General features: G+C 37.1%; 2 protein-coding genes across 2 annotated transcripts in view; both read left to right on the forward strand.

Annotated features, from left to right (window-relative positions):
* LOC138698906 (elastin-like) overlaps positions 1–2,902 on the forward strand; it is a 74,132-nt gene extending 71,230 nt beyond the window's left edge. Inside the window, exon 7 of the mRNA XM_069825104.1 lies at positions 2,107–2,902. Within this exon, the coding sequence (XP_069681205.1) occupies positions 2,107–2,667 (561 nt within the window). The 3' untranslated portion in view covers positions 2,668–2,902. The remainder of the gene's footprint in view (positions 1–2,106) is intronic.
* Positions 2,903–15,195: 12,293 nt separating this feature from the next.
* Positions 15,196–21,530, forward strand: LOC138698808 (cuticle protein 5-like). The gene is made up of 2 exons (XM_069825032.1): positions 15,196–15,262; positions 20,471–21,530. Exons 1-2 carry the CDS (start codon positions 15,245–15,247, stop codon positions 21,017–21,019), a joined length of 567 nt encoding a protein of 188 aa, XP_069681133.1. The 5' UTR covers positions 15,196–15,244; the 3' UTR covers positions 21,020–21,530.
* The last annotated feature ends 3,132 nt before the right edge of the window (positions 21,531–24,662 follow it).

Consider the following 24,662-nt stretch of genomic DNA (forward strand, 5'->3'; position numbering starts at 1 on the left):
GTTGATCTTTAGTCAGGAAGTTTTATACAATTGGGTCTAAGAGCCTCTCCAGACAAGGCCACTTTTAGAAACGCTACTGAAGCGCTGTTGCTTGTGAATAATGAGTATAAATGAGGGCCTTCAGACGCAGCCATAGCCACAGAATAGTGGCGCTGCAGACGGTCTGAGTGGTTGGTGGCCACTAAAAGTGGCGCTTCCCATCGTGATAGCATGGAATTAATTTCAGACGGGGCCACAGTCACGCTACTATACTAAAAGCCAGGTTATGAACCGACGAAACAGGAAGTAGTTGGATGGGCGAGAGGAAAGTGCGGGTTAGAGGGGTAGCCTGTACAGTGATGACACGTTGAGTGTGGGGGATGGAGGGGAGAACGAGAACGGAGCTTTTCATTGGACATCGCGTGAAAATGTCGTCTGCTAACGAAAATCTGGCAACGGAATCACGGAGACAGCGTAGCCAGTTCATTTGAAGTACCACGTGCATTTCGAGTCGTATTTCGTACCAGCGTCATTAGCTCGTGCTTTCTTAAAAACAGTAATTTTAATTACTAATATTGTTGATAGTGTTATCGAGAACTATAGACAGTAGTTATTTTAAACATATCGGTGACAAACGCTGAACACGCTTTGAATCTCGCGCCACTATGTGGCAACAGAGCTCAGAAAGAGACCAACAGAACGTTGCTTCCGGTTTAGTCGGTTCATAACCTGGCTTTTAGTATATTTTAGTGGCGCGTGAGTGGTGCGACTGTGGCGCTGCTAACGGACGACTGTTGGGCCACCAATTTCTTAAACCGCTACGACAGTATATAGTAGGACTGCCTTCTTTGTTAGCTAGTGAAGTCCCGGCAACATGCGTAGATCTAATATCTAATGTACCACTTCTGAATGCAGCTATGCCCTTCGCCAAATATGTTTACAATACTCATATTTCTACCTACGTCTACCTTCAGTGTTATGAGCTCTTGAGCCCTAAGGTTTCCAGCCTAGAACTAATGTACTAATGGGATTTAGTTTTATCATCATAAACAGTACAACTGACAATTTTACTCACAACAACAGGGCTGGGGATAAGCCTTTCTCTGAGCGCCCTCGCGCTTACAGAGAAACCAGCTGCGGACAGGTGGATAGAAACGACAAACAACGCAAAAGTTCAGTGACGTGGCATTCACAATGAGTGCAAGACATGCTTCGCCTATATACATAAATACTATATTTAATTTTCTGTTTACAACAAATACAAATGTAGCTTACACATTGCATACCACTGATCGGTTCTTATGTCCACGATTAACACAACGAGTAGGAGACCATTATCTGAAAATAACTCAAACTAACGCATAAATCTTCCAAGCATCCATTACGTCTTCTGATAGGCATGTTTCATGGTTAGATTATAGGATAAGTGAAATAGACGGGCTTCAATATCTCGCAATATAAGACTTGAGACGTATATGTGTACTGTAAGGGAAACAATAATGTAAACCATTGTAGTTAGTGTTTGTAAGACTTGTGTAAAATACATATAGGAAAGGCCTATAGTGAATATTTTATGTTAGTGTGTGCGCTTCAGGATCCCACTTGCCACGTATATTTGTGCGCTACAAGGTTCTTCTTCAGTGTGCGCTTCAATCCAAAGTGCGCTTTGCGGATTTTCCGTAGCAAATAAAACAAGAACCGAAAACATTACCATAACAGAATTCACAGTGGATATATGTTAAAGTCCACACCTGTGATCTGGCCGCGAAACCAGGTAGCCCGGATTCGATTCCCTGTCGGGGCAAGTTACCTGGTTGAAGTTTTTTCCGGGGTTTTCCCTCAACCCAATATGAGCCAATGCTAGGTAACTTTCGGTGCTGGACCCCGGACTCATTTCACCGGCATTATCACCTTCATCTCATTCAGACGCTAAATAACCTAAGATGTTGATAAAGCGTCGTAAATAACCTACCAAAAAAATATATAATGTTGGAAGATATTACGTACTTTTAGGGTCATTTTTATTAGACTCTGTTTTCTTACTTTGATCAATATTGCCTCTCAAAATAGCATATTGAATATATATTTTTTTAACTTCCTGTATAAACAAAATGTATGCAATTTCAGATTGTTGCTCTGTGTCTGATGGCTGTGAATGCGGTCTTCGCTCGCCCCGGGTACCTGGGATATCCCTACGGCGTAGCCCCTGTCCACCACGGACATGTTGCCGTCCTCCCCGGACACGACACACCTGAGGTTGCCGCCGCTAAGGCCGCCCATTTCGCCGCTTACGGAGCCGCCGCTGCTGCTGCGGCTGCCGCTCCCGATTACGGCCATGGCGCCTACGGTGGACACTACGACGGCCACTACGGTGGTCACTATGATGATGGACAGTACCACCCTGGACACTATGATGATGGACAGGACCACTACGGGCACTACGCCGGCCACTATGATGACGGACAGTACCATCCTGGTCTGTACGATGATGGACAGGACCATTATGGTGGCCACTACGGACACTACGATGATGGACAGTACCACGAGGGCCATTACGGTGCTGGTCTCTATGGTGGCCACTACGCTGCCCACGTTCCTGCAGTTCCCCTGGACACGCCCGAAGTGGCCGCGGCTAAGGCTGCCCACTTCGCAGCTCATGCCCATGCTGCTGGCCACCATTACGGATAACTCCAGTTGTTCAATATGTTGACAGTTAATTAGATAAATTAAATTATATATAAGAATACCGCCACATGAGGCCCGAAATTATAAGCGAAGTTGAGGATATTCATACCACTATGTATGGAAAGTTACTGAATACGATCCAGTTACAACCTAAGACTGTTCTTTTGATTTTTAATTGTAGATTGTAATGTGTTCATATTGTAAAACCAATTATTTAAAATAAATGTATTTAAATTGTGATGTATGTACTGTTTCCCTAGGAAATTTCTTAACCGACGAAATTAAATATCTACATTATGCCTAAGTTAATTCTCTACAAGCAGATTCTTCCGTTTGCTTAAGAAAATCATCATTATCTTCTTCTTCTGCTTCTTCTTCTTCTTCTTCTTCTTCTTCTTCTTCTCCTCCTCCTTATTATTATTATTATTATTATTATTATTATTATTATTATTATTACTATTATTATTATTATTATTATTATTACTATTATTATTATTATTATTATTATTATTATTATTATTATTATTCTGCATGGTAGGTCCGAAGACCTGTTCCGGCTCAGAGAGAATCTCTCCATCTTGTTCTAGGACGACCAACATATTTATGACATTCTGGTTTATAATGTTAGGATCCATTCGCAATATGTGATCATAACGACTACTTTTAATTTAAAATAAGTTTTTCATTTAGGTTATTATATTTAGTCTATTTCTAATTTCATTACTGTCCATTTGATCAAGGAAAGTAAGACCAGCAATTCTTCTTAAAACTTCATTTCTCTTGCTTCAATTTTCTTTCTGTCAGATCTATTTGGTGCCCAATTCTTAGAACCATACATTAGCATTGGGACAGCCATCACTTTATAAAATTTGAGTTGTGTGTCGATTCGGGTTTTGTTTCTCAGATTTGTAGATAAATCGGTTAAGTAAAAATTCTTCCTCGCTGAGGTGGTTGCATGGTCTATACTAGGCCTGCACAAGGTTTGCGCTCTCCGAGGCGGCTCACAGCTCATGAGCGGAATGCAGATATTAGCTGCGCTCTGTATAAGGGTGGACTGGAAGAAGGGGTGATCTCGCACAAAATGTAGGCCTACACAAAAGGAAGTACTATTACGAGTGATTATGAAATGAATTCCCGTTAAGTGTTTGCAAAAGTATCTTGGACTATTATTAATTAATAAATAAATATTTATTTTACAGAAATAATAGAAATTCTACAGCTACTTAAATGTACGATATCATTTTGTTATATTTTTATTTATCAGTACATCAAAACGAGGTTTTATACTGTTGGCAGCTGAAAGGAACAGTGCCCTACTGATTGTAATGAAACATCAGTTACAGATGTTCGATGTCTGCCTTTATTAAAGTTGATTATAGAAAACAGTTGCTCACAAATATAAATGTTGAGCCAAACATAGCAATCATTTTCACAGCCAGCCTGTGTAGTCGTGGATATTATTGCTAATGTTTAGTCTTGTAAAACTCACTCAGGCTAGTAGTATTATTGAAACGATCTTTAGCCCTTAGGTCACATTGAAGATCAATAAGTTCGAGCTGTAAATCGTTAAATGTTATGTTCCGTCTTTTAGATTCCTCCATACTGTACTGTAGCAGTAGGTAAGCAATGTGAAACAGTTACTGAGATTACACACTGCACTCCACTAGATAAATGAGTGGTCGTTTCCCTCTCCTCTACCTATAGCAAGTCTATGTCATTCTGACGTATCTTCCTCTTCGTTTCGGCGAGCGAAGGAGCGCGCGCGCTCGTTGAGCGCTGTTTGTGCAGGTATGATCTAGACCATCAGCTTGTCACACAGGCATTCCGGGTTTGAGTTTCAGTTATACGTCTGATATTTTCCATTGAAAAACCTATGTTGCCACTTATGCTGGACAAGTTCAAAGTTTTTTCGGAATCTCCCGTTTTCCCTGATTAGAGATCAATATTATTCCTCCTGGTTGGGACAAGTTACCTAGTTGAGGTTTCTCCGAGGTTTTCCCTCAACACATTTAGAGTAAATGCTCAGTAACTTTCGGCCCTTGATCCTGGAAATATTTCGCTAGCACTAGCACTTTCATTTCATTCAGACGCTAAATAACAATCCCAGTTTTTAAAGCGTCGTAAAATATATCAATTAAAGAAACTAGTCAGTCAGTCTACTTTAAGTCAAGCAAGAACATAGTTCAAACATCTGAACTACATCGTCGATGTAACTTTTCACTGAAGATGGAGAAGCATTTTCCGAAACATGCCTGAATATCATCTTTAATAAACTTATAAGTGTTCATATAACTGTGATATATCTTCTTTAATGTATTTTATCGACTTCATGAACACTGTATTATTGACCAAATATGTGTATTTTATCATTAACTGGTAGCTATTCTTTTCCCCTCGGTTATTTAACGACGCTGTATCAACTACGAGGTTATTTAGCGTCGATGGAATTGGTGGTAGCGAGATGATATTTGGCGATATGACGCCGAGGATTCGCCATAGATTACCTGACATTTTCTTCACGGTTGGGGAAAACCTCGGAAAAAAACCCAACCAGATAATCAGCCCAAGCGAAATCGAACCCGTGCGCGAGTGCAACTCCGGATCGTCAGGCAAGCGCCTTAGCCGACAGTGCTACGCCGGTGGCTCTCAAATGGTACCTATTTGTGAAATGTTATTTATTTTGAAAGTACACATCATGAAGAACATACAGTTTCTTACTAGAACATTATAATTTCTCAACAGTTATTGAGTAGCTTAATATCAAAGACGGACATCTGACCTCAATCGAAATTTAGATAACTGTGGTTTTTTATACAATTTTTCATGCTCTTTCCAGTTATACTTACAAATGGCTTTTAAGGAACCCGAAGGTTCATTGCCGCCCTCACTTAAGCCCGCCATCGGTCCCTATCCTGTGCAAGATTAATCCAGTCTCTATCATCATACCCCACCTCCCTCAAATCCATTTTAATATTATCCTCCCATCTACGTCTCGGCATCCCTAAAGGTCTTTTTCCTTCCGGTCTCCCAACTAACACTCTATATGCATTTCTGGATTCGCCCATACGTGCTACATGCCCTGCCCATCTCAAACGTCTGGATTTTAAGTTCATAATTATGTCAGGTGAAGAATATAATGCGTGCAGTTCTGTGTTGTGTAACTTTCTCCATTCTCCTGTAACTTCATCCTGCTTAGCCCCAAATATTTTCCTAAGCACCTTATTCTCAAACACCCTTAACCTATGTTCCTCTCTAGGAGTGAGAGTCCAAGTTTCGCAACCATACAGAAGAACCGGTAATAAAACTGTTTTATAAATTCTAACTTTCAGATTTTTGGACAGCAGACTGGATGATAAGAGCTTCCTTTCCAGTTATAGTGAAACCATATGCAAACTCTAACACTAGGCCTATATTTATAAAATGAATTGTGTTAAATATTACAAAGGACACTGTGAATTAAAAAATTGCCTCTAGATCAAAAAACTAGGGAGACGACAGATGTCCGTCTTTGATATTAAGCTACTCATTTATCTCTTTATCTTGTACCAATGGTAATTTATTTTTTGAACTAACATGCGTGATAACACTGGCAATACCGCTCCACCCTGATTAATTGAACATCGAGACAACTATACTTAGTTCCATAAAGTCCGACAGGAGATGTAAACATTACCCGCAGAGGAGGAGAGAAGTTTCAACCAATGGCAGAGGTCTCATTCCACGTCTTGAAGCTGAGCTCGGTCTGAAGCGTTATATCTCCACCAAACTTCAAGACAAGCTTGGAATGAAATCTCTGCCAGTGTTGAATAGCAATTATACCACCCTCCTCTGTTGTAGGCAATGTTTACTTCTGCTGTCAGACGTTATAGAACGAAGAAAAGTGGCTTTCTCATCCAACGTCGCGCATGAGCAGAACAGTGTTCTGATTTACCGACTATCGCGACACGTAGCGGCCTTCTCACGCAACGTCACGCATGCGCAGTATCTATACTAATAATAAATCTGTAGCCGAAATTTTTCTGGTAATTTTCGATTTTCCAAAAATAATTGGTCATAACATATATAATTAATCTCCCTGAAACCGAAAATCGCTTTTTTGAAATTTTTGTTTGTATGTCTGTCTGTCTGTCTGTCTGTATGTTTGTTACCTTTTCACGCGATAATGGCTGAACGGATTTCGATTAAAATTAGAATATAAATTAAGTTCGTTGTAACTTAGATTTTAGGCTATATGACATTCAAAATATATTATTTAAAAGGGGGGTTATAAGGGGGCCTGAATTAAATAAATCGAAATATCTCGCTTATTATTGATTTTTGTGAAAAATGTTACATAACAAAAGTTTCTTTAAAAATAATTTCCGATAAGTTTTATTCCTTGAAAAAGTTTGATAGGACTGATATTTAATGAGATAAATGAGTTTTAAAATTAAAATAACTGCCATCTAAGGCCGTGTAATGAAATAAAAAACAAATGACTTCGTCTATAAGGGGCCTTGGACAGCAACAATCGAAAGCTATGAAAGATAGCCTACAGAGAATGTTTCTGTGTTTGTATGAAGTAATATCTTGAGCTAAATTAACCGATTTGTATAGTTAATTATTAATTCACCATTGGAAAGTGTAGTTTCTCTAGATGGACATAATGCTATAATGTTATTACAGTAACTTCTGAGTGAATCGAGGACAGGTAAGATTAAAATAGCTTCCTATGCACAGAAAACTTGATAGGCTACTCTGTACATTCGTTTCCTGTATTTCCTAAAATAATTTTTATGACCAAATGAGTGGTCTCTGGATCAAAATGATCGCATTTTAATTATGCAAATACAATTTAAATTAAGTAACATAATAAACTATTTATCCTTATATCAAACACGAATGTTCCCTGGATCAAATGTCCTATTTTAATTATGTAATTACTTTATATTTATTTCTAACGGGTGCAGCGGAGCGCACGGGTACGGCTAGTAGTGAATAAAATTGCGACTTACAGGAACGTTCAGTTAAAACAACGGTCTCTGATTGGATTGCTCACGAAGGAGGGTTGTGCGCCCGACGACATACATCAACGAATGAGTGCTGTCCATGGAGGTGCCTGTGCTGTCAGGAGGTGGGCACGGAGTCCGAAATGTGACAATATAGTCACGACGAGCGTGCATGATCAGGCCCTCAGTGGACGACCAATAACAGCCACGAATGTACTGCATCAAGCTCGCTTGACGAGTTGATTCGCGCCAATCGCAGTGTCAGGCATAAAAAACATCGCGTCAACATTTGGTTTTTGCTTGAGCGAGTCCGTCACATTATCCAAGCTGTGTGATGCCTTCCTCCGTCGAAATGTGATTGGAGACGAGTCTGGGGCACACTACAACATTATGGCGGTCAACGAGGTAGGTTAAAATGTTATGTTTTATTTAACGACGCTCGCAACTGCAGAGGTTATATCAGCGTCGCCGGATGTGAAGGGATTTTGTCCCGCAGGAGTTCTTTTACATGCCAGTAAATCTACTGACATGAACCTGTCACATTTAAGCACACTTAAATGCCATCGGCCTGGCCCGGGATCGAACCCACAACCTTGGGCATAGAAGGCCAGCGCTATACCAACTTGCCAACCAGGTCGACCCAACGAGGTAGGCTATACAGGCATAAGGATTCACACGCCGAATATGCAGAATATTTCGTAACATGTGCGATCCACTTCATCGCTGAACAGGTGACACAAAAACAATGCAAACATTTCACACAAATGTCTGTCCCATTTGATCGTGGTTCCAAGTTACGGACCGGCCATTGAACGAATATTGCACATTGTTATCACAGTCAAAAAACCAATTTTCAATAGTTTTGTTCTAATAAACATTAGAAATTCTGCCATTTTTTCATTACGAAGGATTCCGGATTCGGGTGGGGAAAGAAGTAAACTAAGTAAACTACGTCAAAGAAAAATGTTATGGTTTAATTAACGACGCTCGCAACTGCAGAGGTTATATCAGCGTCGCCGGATGTGCCGGAATTTTGTCCCGCAGGAGTTCTTTTACATGCCAGTAAATCTACTGACATGAGCCTGTCGCATTTAAGCACACTTAAATGCCATCGACCTGGCCCGGGATCGAACCCGCAACCTTGGGCATAGAAGGCCAGCGCTATACCAACTCGCCAACCAGGTCGACTACGTCAAAGAAGTCATTAAACAAATCGTTTGACGAATCTTGAAGTGAGGCGCCATTGTACGTCACGATAATCTAAAAAATATGCTATAACTTCTTTAATGCGTGTATACCTAATGCCTACCCACTTCACTTGCGTGATTCGGGTTCCGCATACTGCGGATAGATGGCAGGACTGTGGCCCATTTTAAAGTTGCACACCACTTCGGCGGGCCACGTTATGCATGATGTGTATCTGTGAAGAGTTATGTCGTGTACTAGGGTGAGTGTATGTGTAAATGTTCGTGTAAGTGTAATGTAGGAAATGGATAAGGGTGATGATTATGAAGATGAGGAAGGGAGAAGGGGAAGCTCGGTGTCGGCACGTAGCCTACTTCTGTCGAATAGCATCAAGGGGCCGCCAGGCTTAACGTCCCCATCAGACGGACGAATCATTATCAACAGTGACATATGCCTTCTCTTCATAATATGCACTGAAGAGAGATTTGGTATTTAACCCAGGCATACTTGTACACAATTTAGTGATTAGAAATTGTACACCGTCATCTCTCCTAGTCCCGAGGTACAACAAGCGAATAGGGATTATAAAGAATGGACACTTCGCGTCGGTACCTTTGATGTAGCCGGACTGATTTCAATGACCTTCAAGCCAGCTAAAGCGTCAGATTCTGCTTTCTCCCTAGAGTTGGCGCTGACATCACACCAGCTAGCAGTCGACACAGCGGAAATATAACACATATAATTAATACATCTAGGTACATTATGTACTCAAATAAAATAAATTGGATCCATAAAATAATAAATCCGTCATTAACTTTATAATGAGAGTTGAGACGTTGACCCCAACAACAATTAAAATATGTAATGATTTCATAGCACTGAAAATGGAAAAAAAAAACTCTTACGAGAAGTAAAACCATATACCTATATTATATTATATTATATACAAATATTAAACGAATTCGATACTTAATTTTATAATGTATTATATTAGTTGATAATATAATGTATTATATCTGAAATATAAAATATTATTATTACAACTAGTTTGTATCTGAGAAATAAGGAAAAGCTGTTAACTTGAATTTATATGAAGCAAAGCGTTACTGGATTATGCAATAAGGTAGGCGATGTTTGGATCCTGTGTCTCAATTCTATTCTCAATCATTATCTTAGCGTATGCTCGATTACACTACCTCTAGCGCTTGAAAGTGGAACTAACCGCTGGCGCACAGAGAAACAAAACACAGGAAAATTCGCTCAGTGTCCATTCTTTATAATCTCTATTCGCTGGTATAATTTTTACATGAAAATTTCTGATCCCGTGGGAAACGAACACGGGCCGGCTAATCCGGAGACAGACGCGCTACCACAGAGTTAACTCAGCGAACTCATTTGTTTAATTTTCTTCAAACAATCTTAATTTCAAAACAATTTCCCATATATTTCTAAACTACACATATGAAAACATCACACTGCTATAGCAATGTATACAATACTGCAGTGGTCGTCAGCACTCGCTGAAATGGGTTACGGGTAAGCAGTGCATGGCGACATGCACCCTCGTGCAGGAGGAAGCGTACCCGCCGGCAGCCATGAATGCACGCTGGTGCTGTAAGAGACCTGCGGGTAAGAGAAGCTATCCCGAGAGTGCAGTGTTCTGATGACCGCTGCTATACTCTATAAATAAATCTTCCACCACATATCTTTAAGATATATGAATCATAATATGAGGAAACAAAGAGCAAGGCAGAAAATAGGAAAGATTGGAGAAAGCTGGGTTTGCAGTGAAAGACCTGCCCTTGAGCAGAACACAGTGAAATGAATGACCACATATCTCTGCTATTTTGTGTTGCTCGTTACATCAGGTCCAGTATAGGCTACAAAAGATCCCGACTTACAATTTCACTATAATTTCCTCTATTTTCCTATAGGTCCAATATCATGTTGACCTATTATTTTATTCTTATCGTATGTTCATATTATAACTTCAGTTCGAAAAATCCTAAATAAATTTAGCAAAGATACTATGTAAATCTTCGTCACCTATGCTACATCAGAAATCAGAAGCTCTGCCTCACAGTGCGCCGAGATATGTAGACAACTAAACGTTACGTTCAGTTGAGCGGGTTTGCCTATCATTCATTATTTCTCAAGTACGATGTACCCACTTACAGAAGCAGTTATTTTACTCGTGTTTGTATCAGTGCACTAAATTAAATATTTACGTTATTCACTACTATTATCTGTGCTTTTCGAACTGGCGGATCAAGGTCACGTACAAACGTACAAAAGTACAAACCACGCTCGAGTTACTGAACTGAAAACTGTGAACTGAAGTACTGGTAATCCTGGCTGTCCCATCTGAATTTAGTTGAGGAGAATGGTCCAGGATTGGGGTAAGTACACATGGCAAATGCAGTCCATTGCTTGACTTTGAGCCATCAGTTCGAAATGCACAGATAATAGTCATTACTTAGGTATCTAATTGCACGGAATGAAGCAACACAGTTCATTAAGGCGAGAATTAAATTCGTTTAAATCCATGTCACATTGTTTTATGATATTAAAAATCAGCTAGCAAATAATATCATTAAAAATTCATGCATTATTTTTTTTTAATTACATAACTTCTGTGTCGACAATATAATAGAATCTTATTACCTGGATTACATTTCAACTAGAGTTGAACAAAGATCGAGACAGGGCCTGCAAAACCGAAAACCCGAACGACAATATTGCCTACGTCGGTGACTGCTTAAACGAACTTCCAAGACATCGGGAGTGGCCAGCTCTCGAACTTGAAGCAGCCTTGAATCGCCACAGTTGTTTATACCACACTGAATTTTTATCTGTTTTGGCAACTGTGAAAATATTGGTGATTCTGAACAAAAAAGTTTAAATGAACATATGTTCTGTTTTTAACTGTTTCGGAGAAAACTAATGGAGACAATAAAGAACATGAAAAGTGCAGGTGATAGTAAATTAAAACATTGTTACCTTATGTTGTGCACTTTTCTTTAAAGAACATGTTCATAAAGTCCACCGTCAACTTCAGTGCACTTTGCAGCTCTTGTACACAACTGCTGTGTTGCTGAGCTGAGCTGATTCGGACATTCCTTTACTTGAACACAAGCATGTAAAATTCCAGCAAGAAGTTTTCACTTTGCGCTTGTAGACTTCGTTCGTAATTCAACTCCACGCACAGTAATCCAATGTAGTAACGTCGGGTGACCTCGGTGGCCAAGAAATGACTCCACCGCGACCGATCCAACGCCCAGGATACGTTTCATTGATCATACTACAACCTAACGTCGTTTTGATTGCGTCCGCATGTGAATGCTGATGAAGGACATGAGGCTAACGCCACTGATTTTCAAACCGCTGCAAGTCATATTCTGTTATGAGCAAGGCATATGTTTATAGAACATTTTTTGTTCAGAATCACCAATATTATCACCAATATTATCAATCTTTATTTAATTACTGGGCCCTTATTAAAAGACTAAGATTTTTTTCGTATGTTTGAGATCAAGTGTAGTTACAATCTCAAGTAAAAAAATATTAACGCTTTATTTAACATTATGTTTTATATTTCTTAGAAATGCAAATTTATTTTAGAATTTTTTCTGTTTATGACACCAAAGGTGATATCTGATAATAGAGCGAGAACATTTTGATAAATATGATAGTGTTTTGTTTTGTCTTTTTGTATTAATTAAACATCTCTAATGCATCCTGCCATCTATCCATAATATGCGGAACCCGAATCACGCAAATTAAGTGGGTAGGCATTAGATAGACACATACATCTCTAATCTTATTTATTTCAATAATGTATGTCATTCAAAGTTACAAAATCTTTCCACGCCTACCAAATGCTATTTCGAGAATTATGAGCAAGACTCGATAGCTCACGAGAGTTACGCGACGAGACTCGAAAGACAAATGCAACGAACACAGCGAGCGAGAGCGGCAGTTAGTTTTGTTCATCTCTAATTTCAACAATACCGTGAGTAGATAATACATAGAGCATCTAAGTACATTGCGTGGTTTAAAAAAATTACCGACTTAAGTTCAGTTGGTTTATGTTGACACTGAAGTTTTAGGAAAAGAAGGAAATACTGACCATTTCACTGGGGCGCATAGTTGTCGTAACCACTAGGCACATATCTTGGGGCGTGATGTGAGGGATGAAATCTCTGATATATTGTGGCAGAATGAAGCTGACGGTGGTGGAGCCGCCTCTACCACTTCATTCTGAAGCCTTGCTGTTATTCTTCAAGACCTGCATAAAAAATCACAAATACAAGTCAAAATACTAATATTAAATAAAAAGTATATACTGAATATACGTTTTCGGATTTATGATGCTTAGACTTTAGTTATTCATAAATATATTTAATTTCCTATTTTTCATTTTTTATTTCTTTACTTATTTATTTACTTAATTATATATATATTTATTTATTTGTTCATTAATTCATTTATGTATGTTTGTTTGTTTATTCGTTTATTTATTTACTTTTTTACTTCTTATTTACTTATGTATTAATTAATTTATTTATTTATTTACTTATCGATTTATTTAATTATTTATTTATATATCCATTTCATTTCCTATTTTTTATTTTTTTACTTATCTATTTACATAATTAGTTATTTATTTACTTACTTACTTATTTGTGTAATTATTCATTTATATATTTATTTAATTTCCTATTTTTATTTTTTTCTCATCTATTTACTTATTTATTTATTTATTTATTTATTCATTCATTCATTCATTCACTCATGTCTATTTTTTGTTTGTTTATTCGTTTATTTATTTACTTATTTTTCCTTATTTACTTATTTATGTATTAATTAATTAATTTATTTATTTGTTTACTTATTTATTTACTTACTTATTTATTTAATTATTTATATATATATATATATATTCATTACATTCCTATTTTTAATTTTTTATTCCTTTACTTATCTATTTACTTAATAATTTATTTATTTACTACTTTTTATTTATTCATTTATCCATGCAGTTTTATTTGTTTATTAATTTATGTATTTACTTTTTTGTTTCTTATTTACTTACTTATGTATATTTGTTTAATTTATTTACTTATTTATTTAATTATTTATTTATGTATATTTACTTAATTTCCATTTTTTGTTGTTTTACCTCATTACTTATCTATTTACTTAATTATTTATTTATTTTCTTATTTATTTGTTCATTCATGTATCTGTTTGTTTGTACGTTTATTCGTTTTTTCGATTATTCCTTTATATTTTCTTCGTTTATTTATTTATTTATTTACTTATTTATTTATTTATTTATTTAGTCATTCATTCATGTATTTGTTTATTTGTTCGTTTATTCGCTTATTTATTTACTTACTTACTCACTTACTTATGTATTAATTAATTAATTAATTAATTAATTAATTAATTAATTAATTAATTTATTTATTTATTTATTTATTTATTTATTTATTTATGTATTTATTTCATAACAGTAAATAAATCTGGTAGCTATTAACTTCTTCTCTCTGTCTTTTGTTTCCGTACGAGTTTCCGTAAAACAAGGAATCACATCATCACATCATAGAGTTAATGATTCTCTGGTTGCATGTAATTTTCCCAAAGTGCGTTTCACCCGGACCTGAAAGGTCCTTCCAGCCAGGTTATCTTAGATCTCATTTTATTTAACCTTACCGGGAGACTACTATTTCATATCTTCCATGTTCCGGAACTGCTTACAGCTTCCATCCTCGGTTACAACTATAGCTTATTTTAGTGAAAAATTGTCGTTTTAAACAGACATATTATAAGTTACAAAATGTTTCTAATAATAAACAAGCAACGCTATCCTGAAGATGGTCCCTATAAGTAGTCCCACGACGTCGCAGAGATAAAACCTGAACACACTGTGACAAACCAAAAAGAATTCAATGGTGGTGGGAGCCTGAAATCTAACGTCCATGACTTTACGGCATTGAACCCGACGTCACTGAGGCGATCTTGTAGTGAAGAACAATAAAAGAATAGAAATGTCAGAAAGATGATTTAAGGGCAAGAGAAACTAAATATATATCAAAATAGAGTCCTTTATCATTGTTATAGTGAAGTTATGATGCTGTAGCATGCAAACCAGAGACAGCTGACAAGGGACTTGCTTTCCGGATAGCGGGACAGTGAAATGCGACTTCGAAGGTGAAGGTGTGTCTGCAGACAAAAGTATGGTAAAGAAATAGTTTCAAAATATTTTGTATAGGCCTATATGAAAGTGAAGGACGTGCAGTCTTTGTTGTGCAGGTCGATGAGATGTATATAAAGGGGCAATGAGATGAGGGACGGTACAGTGTTCTTTAAGTTCAGTGTCTAAACTGCATTAACGTCTTAAGATGAGGAATACCATGAAGGTAAGATTAACTATATTTAATGAATCATAAGCAAAGGTAACAATTGAGTAATATTTTAATGTGTATTTAGTACCATACATACATACATACAAATGGCTTTTAAGGAACCCGAAGGTTCATTGCCGCCCTCACATAAGCCCGCCATCGGTCCCTATCCTGTGCAAGATTAAGCCAGTCTCTATCATCATACCCCACCTCCCTCAAATCCATTTTAATATTATCCTCCCATCTACGTCTCGGCCTCCCTAAAGGTCTTTTTCCCTCCGGTCTCCCAACTAACACTCTATATGCATTTCTGGATTCGCCCATACGTGCTACATGCCCTGCCCATCTCAAACGTCTGGATTTCAAGTTCCTAATTATGTCAGGTGAAGAATACAATGCGTGCAGTTCTGTGTTGTGTAACTTTCTCCATTCTCCTGTAACTTCATCCCGCTTAGCCCCAAATATTTTCCTAAGCACCTTATTCTCAAACACCCTTAACCTATGTTCCTCTCTCAGAGTGAGAGTCCAAGTTTCACAACCATACAGAACAGCCGGTAATATAACTGTTTTATAAATTCTAACTTTCAGATTTTTGGACAGCAGACTGGATGATAAGAGCTTCTCAACCGAATAATAACACGCATTTCCCATATTTATTCTGCGTTTAATTTCCTCCCGAGTGTCATTTATATTTGTTACTGTTGCTCCAAGATATTTGAATTTTTCCACCTCTTCGAAGGATAAATCTCCAATTTTTACATTTCCATTTCGTACAATATTCTGGTCACAAGACATAATCATATACTTTGTCTTTTCGGGATTTACTTCCAAACCGATCGCTTTACTTGCTTCAAGTAAAATTTCCGTGTTTTCCCTAATCGTTTGTGTATTTTCTCCTAACATATTCACGTCATCTGCATAGACAAGAAGCTGATGTAACCCGTTCAATTCCAAACCTGCCTGTTATCCTGAACTTTCCTAATGGCATATTCCAGAGCAAAGTTAAAAAGTAAAGGTGATAGTGCATCTCCCTGCTTTAGCCCACAGTGAATTGAAAAAGCATCAGACAGAAACTGACCTATACGGACTCTGCTGTATGTTTCACTGAGACACATTTTAATTAATCGAACTAGTTTCTTGGGAATACCAAATTCAATAAGAATATCATATAATACTTCCCTCTTAACCGAGTCATATGCCTTTTTGAAATCTATGAATAACTGATGTACTGTACCCTTATACTCCCATTTTTTCTCCATTATTATATTTAGTACCGGTAACTATTTTGGATTACCGGTATACAATAATTTAAATTGTTAACTGCCTCCCATTGGAGGTAGCTCAGAAGGACTCAGTATACTCTCCTTACTTACTTACTGGCTTTTAAGGAACCCGGAGGTTCATTGCCGCCCTCACATAAGCCCGCCATTGGTCCCTATCCTGAGCAAAATTAATCCAGTCTCTATCATCATATCCCACCTCCCTCAAATCCATTTTAATATTCCCATCTACGTCTCGGCCTCCCTAAAGGTCTTTTTTCCCTCCGGCCTCCCAACTAACACTCTATATGCATTTCTGGATTCGCCCATATGTGCTACATGCCCTGCCCATCTCAAACGTCTGGATTTAATGTTCCTAATTATGTCAGGTGACGGATACAATGCGTGCACTTCTGCGTTGTGTAACTTTCTCCATTCTCCTGTAACTTCATCCCTCTTAGCCCCAAATATTTTCCTAAGAATCTTATTCTCAAACACCCGTAGTCTCTGTTCCCCTCTCAAAGTGAGAGTCCAAGTTTCACAACCATACAGGACAATCGGTAATATAACTATTTTATAAATTCTAACTTTCAGATTTTTCGACAGCAGACTGGATGATAAAAGTTTTTCAACCGAATAATAACAGGCATTTCCGATATTTATTCTGTGTTTAATTTCCTCCCGAGTATCATTTATATTTGTTACTGTTGCTCCCAGATATTTGAACTTCTCCACCAGTATACTCTCCTACATGAATTTTACAATATTAAATGTTTGCATAAATTTGTTGACAGAAAATTGAAATAAACATAGGCTATATGAATTATAAAGTGAAGAAAAAGAAATTAAACAGAGTGAATATGATGACTCAAAATTTGGCAAGAGGGTCTCAAAACTGAAGTTATGATGTCAGTAGTAAGTGTCTGTGTAGTTCAAAGGTCTTCCTGAAGCTTTCAAATAACTTGGGAATCACACAACTAGCTCCAATAAGAAGACCAATCACCTCAATGTTTTCAAGCTGGTATTTTGCTTTGAAGTAATCAACTGTTGGTGGCAGATAAATGTTGATCTTTTCTTGATTGACATCCTCCGGTTGGCTACTCCCCGTTTCAATCCTTAAGGTAGGATCAATTATATAACCTTTCTTGGTAGTCTGGGAATACGCTATGGTCTCAATACGTCTAGAGGAGCCATTAGTAGCAAGGCAAAAGACTTGCTCTTCTACTGTCCAAGACTGTTTTTTCAAAGCAATTGCAATTAAGGATCGAGCATGATGATGTCTGGCATTTCGGAGGAGTAAACCTCTGTTACACTGACCTTGGACGTGGGCAAGTAATAATAATAATAATAATAATAATAATAATAATAATAATAGCATTAGCCAGTGGGAAAAATACTCGGACCTCCGAGTGAAGAAAACAATAACTCCTATTGTAAATACAAAATTGACTTTATCTTCAAAAAAGAACCACTTCAGAAAACAGATACAACTCTGATTTCATTTTCTGATATAGAAATATGGAAGCTATGGATAGCCCGTAGGTTTTAAAGAAGTGACTATATTGTGTAACCAGTGGTCATCAATTGTTTTGCACTGTTCAACTCCCTAGCTCTCTCGCTTGCTCCGAACAACCGAGTGTGTGGTACCGGAGCAGAGGTTCCGTGCAGTAGCGGTGTCTCTGTTTTGGATTTGAATAAATGAACATCGACTTCATTATTGCTTTAGAATATTTATACGAGTATATTAGATATGCAAACAGAATAAGGCATTAAATAGCGGCAGTACAATTGTTATAATATATAACTGGCACAATTTCAATTCAACACTTAATATTCAAATTACAGTAATAAAACCGTGTAGTGTGGAACTGTAGACCATTACCTAGTCACGCAGACTTTTCTGGTTCGAGCTCAAGTAAGGTCTGAGATTTTTCATTCAAAAATCCAGTGGCGTAGCGTCAATGTGAGCTAAAAAGCTTAGTTTCCCCAGTTAATAATAATTTCATAATAAACCTGCAGTTTATGGACAAAATTATTTATTAATTTTAATAGAATTTATATTTACGCGTTAAATATTGTGATGCGGCAGCTCAGGATGATTTGTGATGCAGCAGTAAACAAGAAGCCTGCACACACCAGCTTCCAAGCAGATCGGTTTCTTCTGTGTAATCCACCCCGCAGATATTCCATCCCTTTCTAACTAAACTACCCTAGTCGCAAGGCTCGCAAGAAGCTAGCTTTAACATTTAAAATAAGTAGTTTCCGAGTTATCCCTTTTCGTCAATTGTGTTCAGTTGAAGTGTTAGTGTGCATTGTGGCTGATATAATAAATAATGAGCGAAATAACAGTTCCTGACACTAATTCACTTGAATTTTTTAGGACAATTGTATTATCAAGACTGACTTACGAACAAAAGGTGATTTAAAAAACAAATAACCGACTCCTTTGATGTCAATGAAGGACACAACCAAAAGACAGACGCATACTTACGTAATGATACTAATATTGTGATTTCTCTAAGTATGACAGGGAGTGAGCTAATGTTATACGTATACGTGTCAATATTTGTTAAGAGATATGTGTAAACCGTGAAATCATATTTTATTACGTCTCATTTGAGGTGATGCCTTATTGGTGTTACTTACGTTGTTCCAACCAATCTTCGTCTGCTGACTTGAAATTGACTACTATTTATTTTAAGACTGTATTTTTGTAATACGTTTTCTCATATTGCATGAAAGACAACTTGAGTTATCTTGCCCTGCTCAAAATTTCATGCTACGCCACTGCAAAAATCCATATTAACAGAAAAGGTGGCAATTCGGATTTTCTCGAGGTTCAACCATTTCACCATATTATTTATCAGCCAGAGGAATCCGGAGAAAAACCCTGTGTTGCCTGGATCACGGACTTGCCTAACACAAAATTATAAATTCAGAGTGAAGCAACCGGTATTTGAACTGAAGCCACCCGGACTAATTAGCAGTGCGAATGACGAAGCATGCTATAGAGCCTACTTACTAGGGCAGATAGTAGCATTGTAATTTATCTTACCATAATTACTGGATATTTCATATAATGCAGTTATTGCTAATAAATATACTATTAATAATATAATACTCACAATCGTATACATTATATACTATAATTAATATTATAATTTATTACTTTAGTACCAGTAAGGTAATTCCACTTCACATTGCTGTACAGAATCTAAGGAAGTACTTTAGTAAAGTTAAGTGCAATATTTTTTGTTTTAGAATTTTGGCATTGTTTATTTTTACTTTAGCGTGAACGTTTGTGTTAGAGTAGAAAAACATTAGTCAATAAATACGCAATAGAATATAAATAAAGATTGTGAAAGTCACAAGCCATTGCAGAACCAACCAGTTGACATAAAACTTTCTGAAAAGTAACTGATTACTCAGAAAGCTTGATGCCAGTGACCAGATTGTTTAGATTGGGCGTAGCCATGGAGAAAAAAGAGAAATAATATGTCAATAATATCACAGCTGGCACGTCTTTTGAGTGTCATAAACCACCTCTTGAGGCAGCTCCTTTTTCAATAGGATTTGGAAAGGATCCCGGTGCACTGAGACACATAACAGGTCGTCTTTTCTCACCGCCTTACTGTAATACTGAGGTATCTAGTAAAATAAGTAACTAAATTATTATTACGAAACGAATATTCTACTTTACTTCTAGCCTTATATTAACATAATATTAAAGGTTTTAGAGAGATATTACAAGGTAGACGCTATCTGCACTTTCTACCCCTGTGCCTCGCTACTGACTATAAGCCCAGTACGCTATCACTCAGCCATTGTAGTTGTGATGACTAAAAAATATAGAATAGGCCCTATTAATAATATTCCCTCCCTATATCCAAATAAATAGATGCACGTACGGACAGACAGACGAACTATGTAATATTGAATATTGTGTCATTTCTGTTGTATACAGATTGCGGCATTTTGCCTAGTAGCTGTGAATACTGTGTTGGCTCGCCCAGGATACGCTGGATATCCCTATGGCGCTGTGCCTCTTCACCATGGACACCATGCCGCCCTCCCCGTGCACGACACCCCCGAGGTCGCCGCCGCTAAGGCCGCCCACTTCGCCGCCTACGGAGCTGCCGCCGCCGCTGCAGCTGGCGCCCCCGGCTACGGCCACGGCGCTTATGGTGGACACTACGGTGGTCACTATGACGATGGACAGTATCATCCTGGACACTACGATGATGGACAGGACCACTACGGGCACTATGCCGGTCACTATGACGACGGACAGTACCACCCTGGACTCTACGATGATGGACAGGACCATTATGGTAGCCACTATGGACACTACGATGATGGACAGTACCACGAGGGCCATTACGGTGCTGGTCTTTATGGTGGCCACTACGCTGCCCACGTTCCTGCAGTGCCCGTGGACACCCCCGAAGTTGCCGCGGCTAAGGCTGCCCACTTCGCAGCTCATGCCCACGTTGCCGGCCACCATTACGGATAAATTTATGTCATTACGCATTCATGTATTCTAGAAGTCGCCAGAGTCCAACCTATTGGTATCGACCAGTGAGATTTTTTAATGTTTTGTGGCCAACTTTCTTACACATTTATTGAATTTTCATGCTTTTATAGAACAGGAAATTCTGTATGTTCAGTTAGTTATCATAGCTTTGCAATTATTTAAATATATACATATATTTATTTGTTTATCGCTGTCACTTCATAAATTGCATTTCACTTAGTGTTCTACATATTCATAATTTATCTCTTTTATAAACAGCATTATAAAACATAAAAAATATAGAAACATAGCTGTAAAGAAAATACAGTAAGCTTGTGAGAAGTAATGTCAAACGAGGCACATACTTATAATTGCACAAAAAATATTTTTATCTCTGTTATTATAAATACTCCTTATAATATGCCATTACAAACACAAGCAGACTGTATTCTAGAAGTAAACATGTTATGTAATGGAATGAAATATTTAAAATAAAGTTATTAAAAACGTACTGTTTAACAATAATTATTACACTCTATTTCTATAATTTACAATACTTTCTTCTGAAGATTCTCTCAAAGTCTTTTTCCATAAATTTTCTAATCATCATCTATACAGTATTTGCAAGGAACAAGTGATTTGTTTTATTCACTGTTGGAACTGTTTTTGAAAACGTTTGTAGAATGTTTGATGAAAAATTTGAGTCCTTTTGTCCCTTTATTTGTAAAAAAATTACATGAATATGCAATCATCATAATGGAAAATGTGAGAAATAGAAGGTGAAGATATTGTCAATATCAGGTCACAGAATGAAACTGATTCAGTTGATTCGATGATGCCGATACAAATCTTGATTCAAGACGACCACAAAGTTGAAAAAACAATCTCTCTCCAGCATCCTTGAACTGTGGGTTTGGTACTTTCAAAGACACAGTATTGTCACCTCCACCAACTTAGGACAATAAGTAAATGGCCAGCAGTTTTCAATGCAATAACTGAAGCAGGAGTCAAAGTCTACAAATAACTCTTCGGAAATCCCACAGACAATCGATTCCGACAGTGGTTTGTGGCCTGCGATGGTAAATTATCTTTCTGCTTAATCCTGACAAGAGAAGAAAGTGAGTAGCGCGTGATAAGTAGCCTTAGGACGTAGATAGATGAAGTACTCTAGGATATAATCTGCATTATACAAAGATGCAGATATAAATTATATTATGATACTGATTTTCTATGGCCTAAATTGAAGTTGTCTTAAGTGATCGTATCGTATTCTACTAAAAACGATTGAATCGAGTGTGCGAAGTGTTGAATTACTCTACCCTTCTCACATCAACAGAAAACGTGCACTTATTTAACAATACAGTGATTCAGTAATACCGAGAAAACAGATTTACTGGTACGCAAAACTACACGGAATAAGAGATCTAAATGTTGCCTCTTGCAACACATATATTGCGTCATTAGATTGCTATCTGTTTCGACCTATGGAAATTAGAATAACAGTTTAACACATTAAGACATCTGAAAAGATCGTCGAGAAATTCTCCATCCAAACCCAATTATAGAAAAATGGCAAGTAGAATGACAGTTTAAACCATCAGAAGTCGAAGAAGTTCATTGAGAAATTCTCCATCAAAATCCAATTATAGAAAAATGGCAAGTAGAATGACAGTTTAATATATCAAAAGTCGGAAGAGTCCATCGAGAAATTATCCCTCCAAATCTAATTACAGGAATATGGCAAGTAGAATGACAATTTAATACATCAGAAGTCGGAAAAGTCCATCGAGAAATTCTCCCTCAAAATCTAATTATAGGAATATGGCAAGTAGAATGACAGTTTAATACATCAAAAGTCGGAGAAGTCCATCGAGAAATTCTCCATCCAAATCTGATTATAGGAATATGGCAAGTAGAATGAGAGTTTAATACATCAGAAGTGAAAAACGTCCATCGAGAAATTTTACCTCTAAATCTGATTATAGGAATATGGTAAGTAGAATGACAGTTTAATACATCAGAAGTCGGAAACGTTAATCGAGAAATTCTCCATCCAAATCTGATTATAGGAATATGGCAAGTAGAATGAGAGTTTAATACATCAGAAGTGAAAAACGTCCATCGAGAAATTTTACCTCCAAATCTGATTATAGGAATATGGTAAGTAGAATGATAGTTTAATACATCAGAAGTCGGAAACGTTAATTGAGAAATTCTCCATCCAAATCTAATTATAGGAATATGGCAAGTAGAATGACAGTTTAATACACAAGAAGCCGGAAAAGTCCATCGAGAAATTCTCCCTCCAAATCTAATTACAGGAATATGCCAAGTAGCATGACAGTTTAATATATCAAAAGTCGGAAGAGTCCATCGAGAAATTGTCCCTTCAAATCTAATTATAGGAATATGGCAAGTAGAATGACAGTTTAATACATCAGAAGTCGGAGAAGTCCATCGAGAAATTCTCCATCCAAATCCGATTATAGGAATATGGCAAGTAGAATGAGAGTTTAATATATCAGAAGTGAAAAACGTCCATCGAGAAATTTTACCTCCAAATCTGATTATAGGAATATGGTAAGTAGAATGACAGTTTAATACATCAGAAGTCGGAAAAGTTAATCGAGAAATTCTCCATCCAAATCTAATTATAGGAATATGGCAAATAGAATGACAGTTTAATACATCAGAAGTCGGAAAAGTCCATCGAGAAATTCTCTCTCCAAATCTAATTATAGGAATATGGCAAGTAGCATGACAGTTTAATATATCAAAAGTCGGAAGAATCCACCGAGAAATTGTCCTTACAAATCTAATTATAGGATTATGGCAAGTAGAATGACAGTTTAATACATCAGAAGTCGGAGAAGTCCATCGAGAAATTCTCCATCCAAATCTGATTATAGGAATATGGCAAATAGAATGAGAGTTTAATACATCACAAGTAAAAAACGTCTATCGAGAAATTTTCCCTCCAAATCTGATTATAGGAAAATGGTAAGTAGAATGACAGTTTAATACATCAGAAGTCGGAAAAGTTAATCGAGAAATTCTCCCTCCAAATCTAATTATAGGAATATGGCAAGTAGAATGACAGTTTAATACATCAGAAGTCGAAAAAGTCCATCGAGAAATTCTCCCTTCAAATCTAATTATAGGAATATGGCAAGTAGAATGACAGTTTAATACATCAGAAGTCAGAAAAGTCAATCGAGAAATTCTCCCTCCAAATCTAATTATAGGAATATAGCAAGTAGAATGACAGTTTAATACATCAGAAGTCAGAAAAGTCGATCGAGAAATTCTCCCTCCAAATCTAATTATAGGAATATGGCAAGTAGAATGACAGTTTAATACATCAGAAGTCAGAAAAGTCCATCGAGAAATTCTCCCTCCAATTCTAATTATAAGAATGCGGTAAGTATGGCAGTTTAGCATTAAAAGTCGGAAAAGTCCGTCGAAAAATTCTTCCTCTAAATCAAATTATTGGAAATGACGATAAATTCGGATGCAGGCAGAGAAGTGGGTCGAAAATCTTAGTCTTTACATTGTAGGCTATAAATTATTATTTTTATACATATATTAATAGAAATAAAGGTCTTGCAAGAAATCGTCTGAGAAAGTATTCCTTTAGAGGTTC

Source organism: Periplaneta americana, chromosome 4 (assembly GCF_040183065.1).
Source record: "Periplaneta americana isolate PAMFEO1 chromosome 4, P.americana_PAMFEO1_priV1, whole genome shotgun sequence".
NCBI classification, from domain to species: domain Eukaryota; kingdom Metazoa; phylum Arthropoda; class Insecta; order Blattodea; family Blattidae; genus Periplaneta; species Periplaneta americana.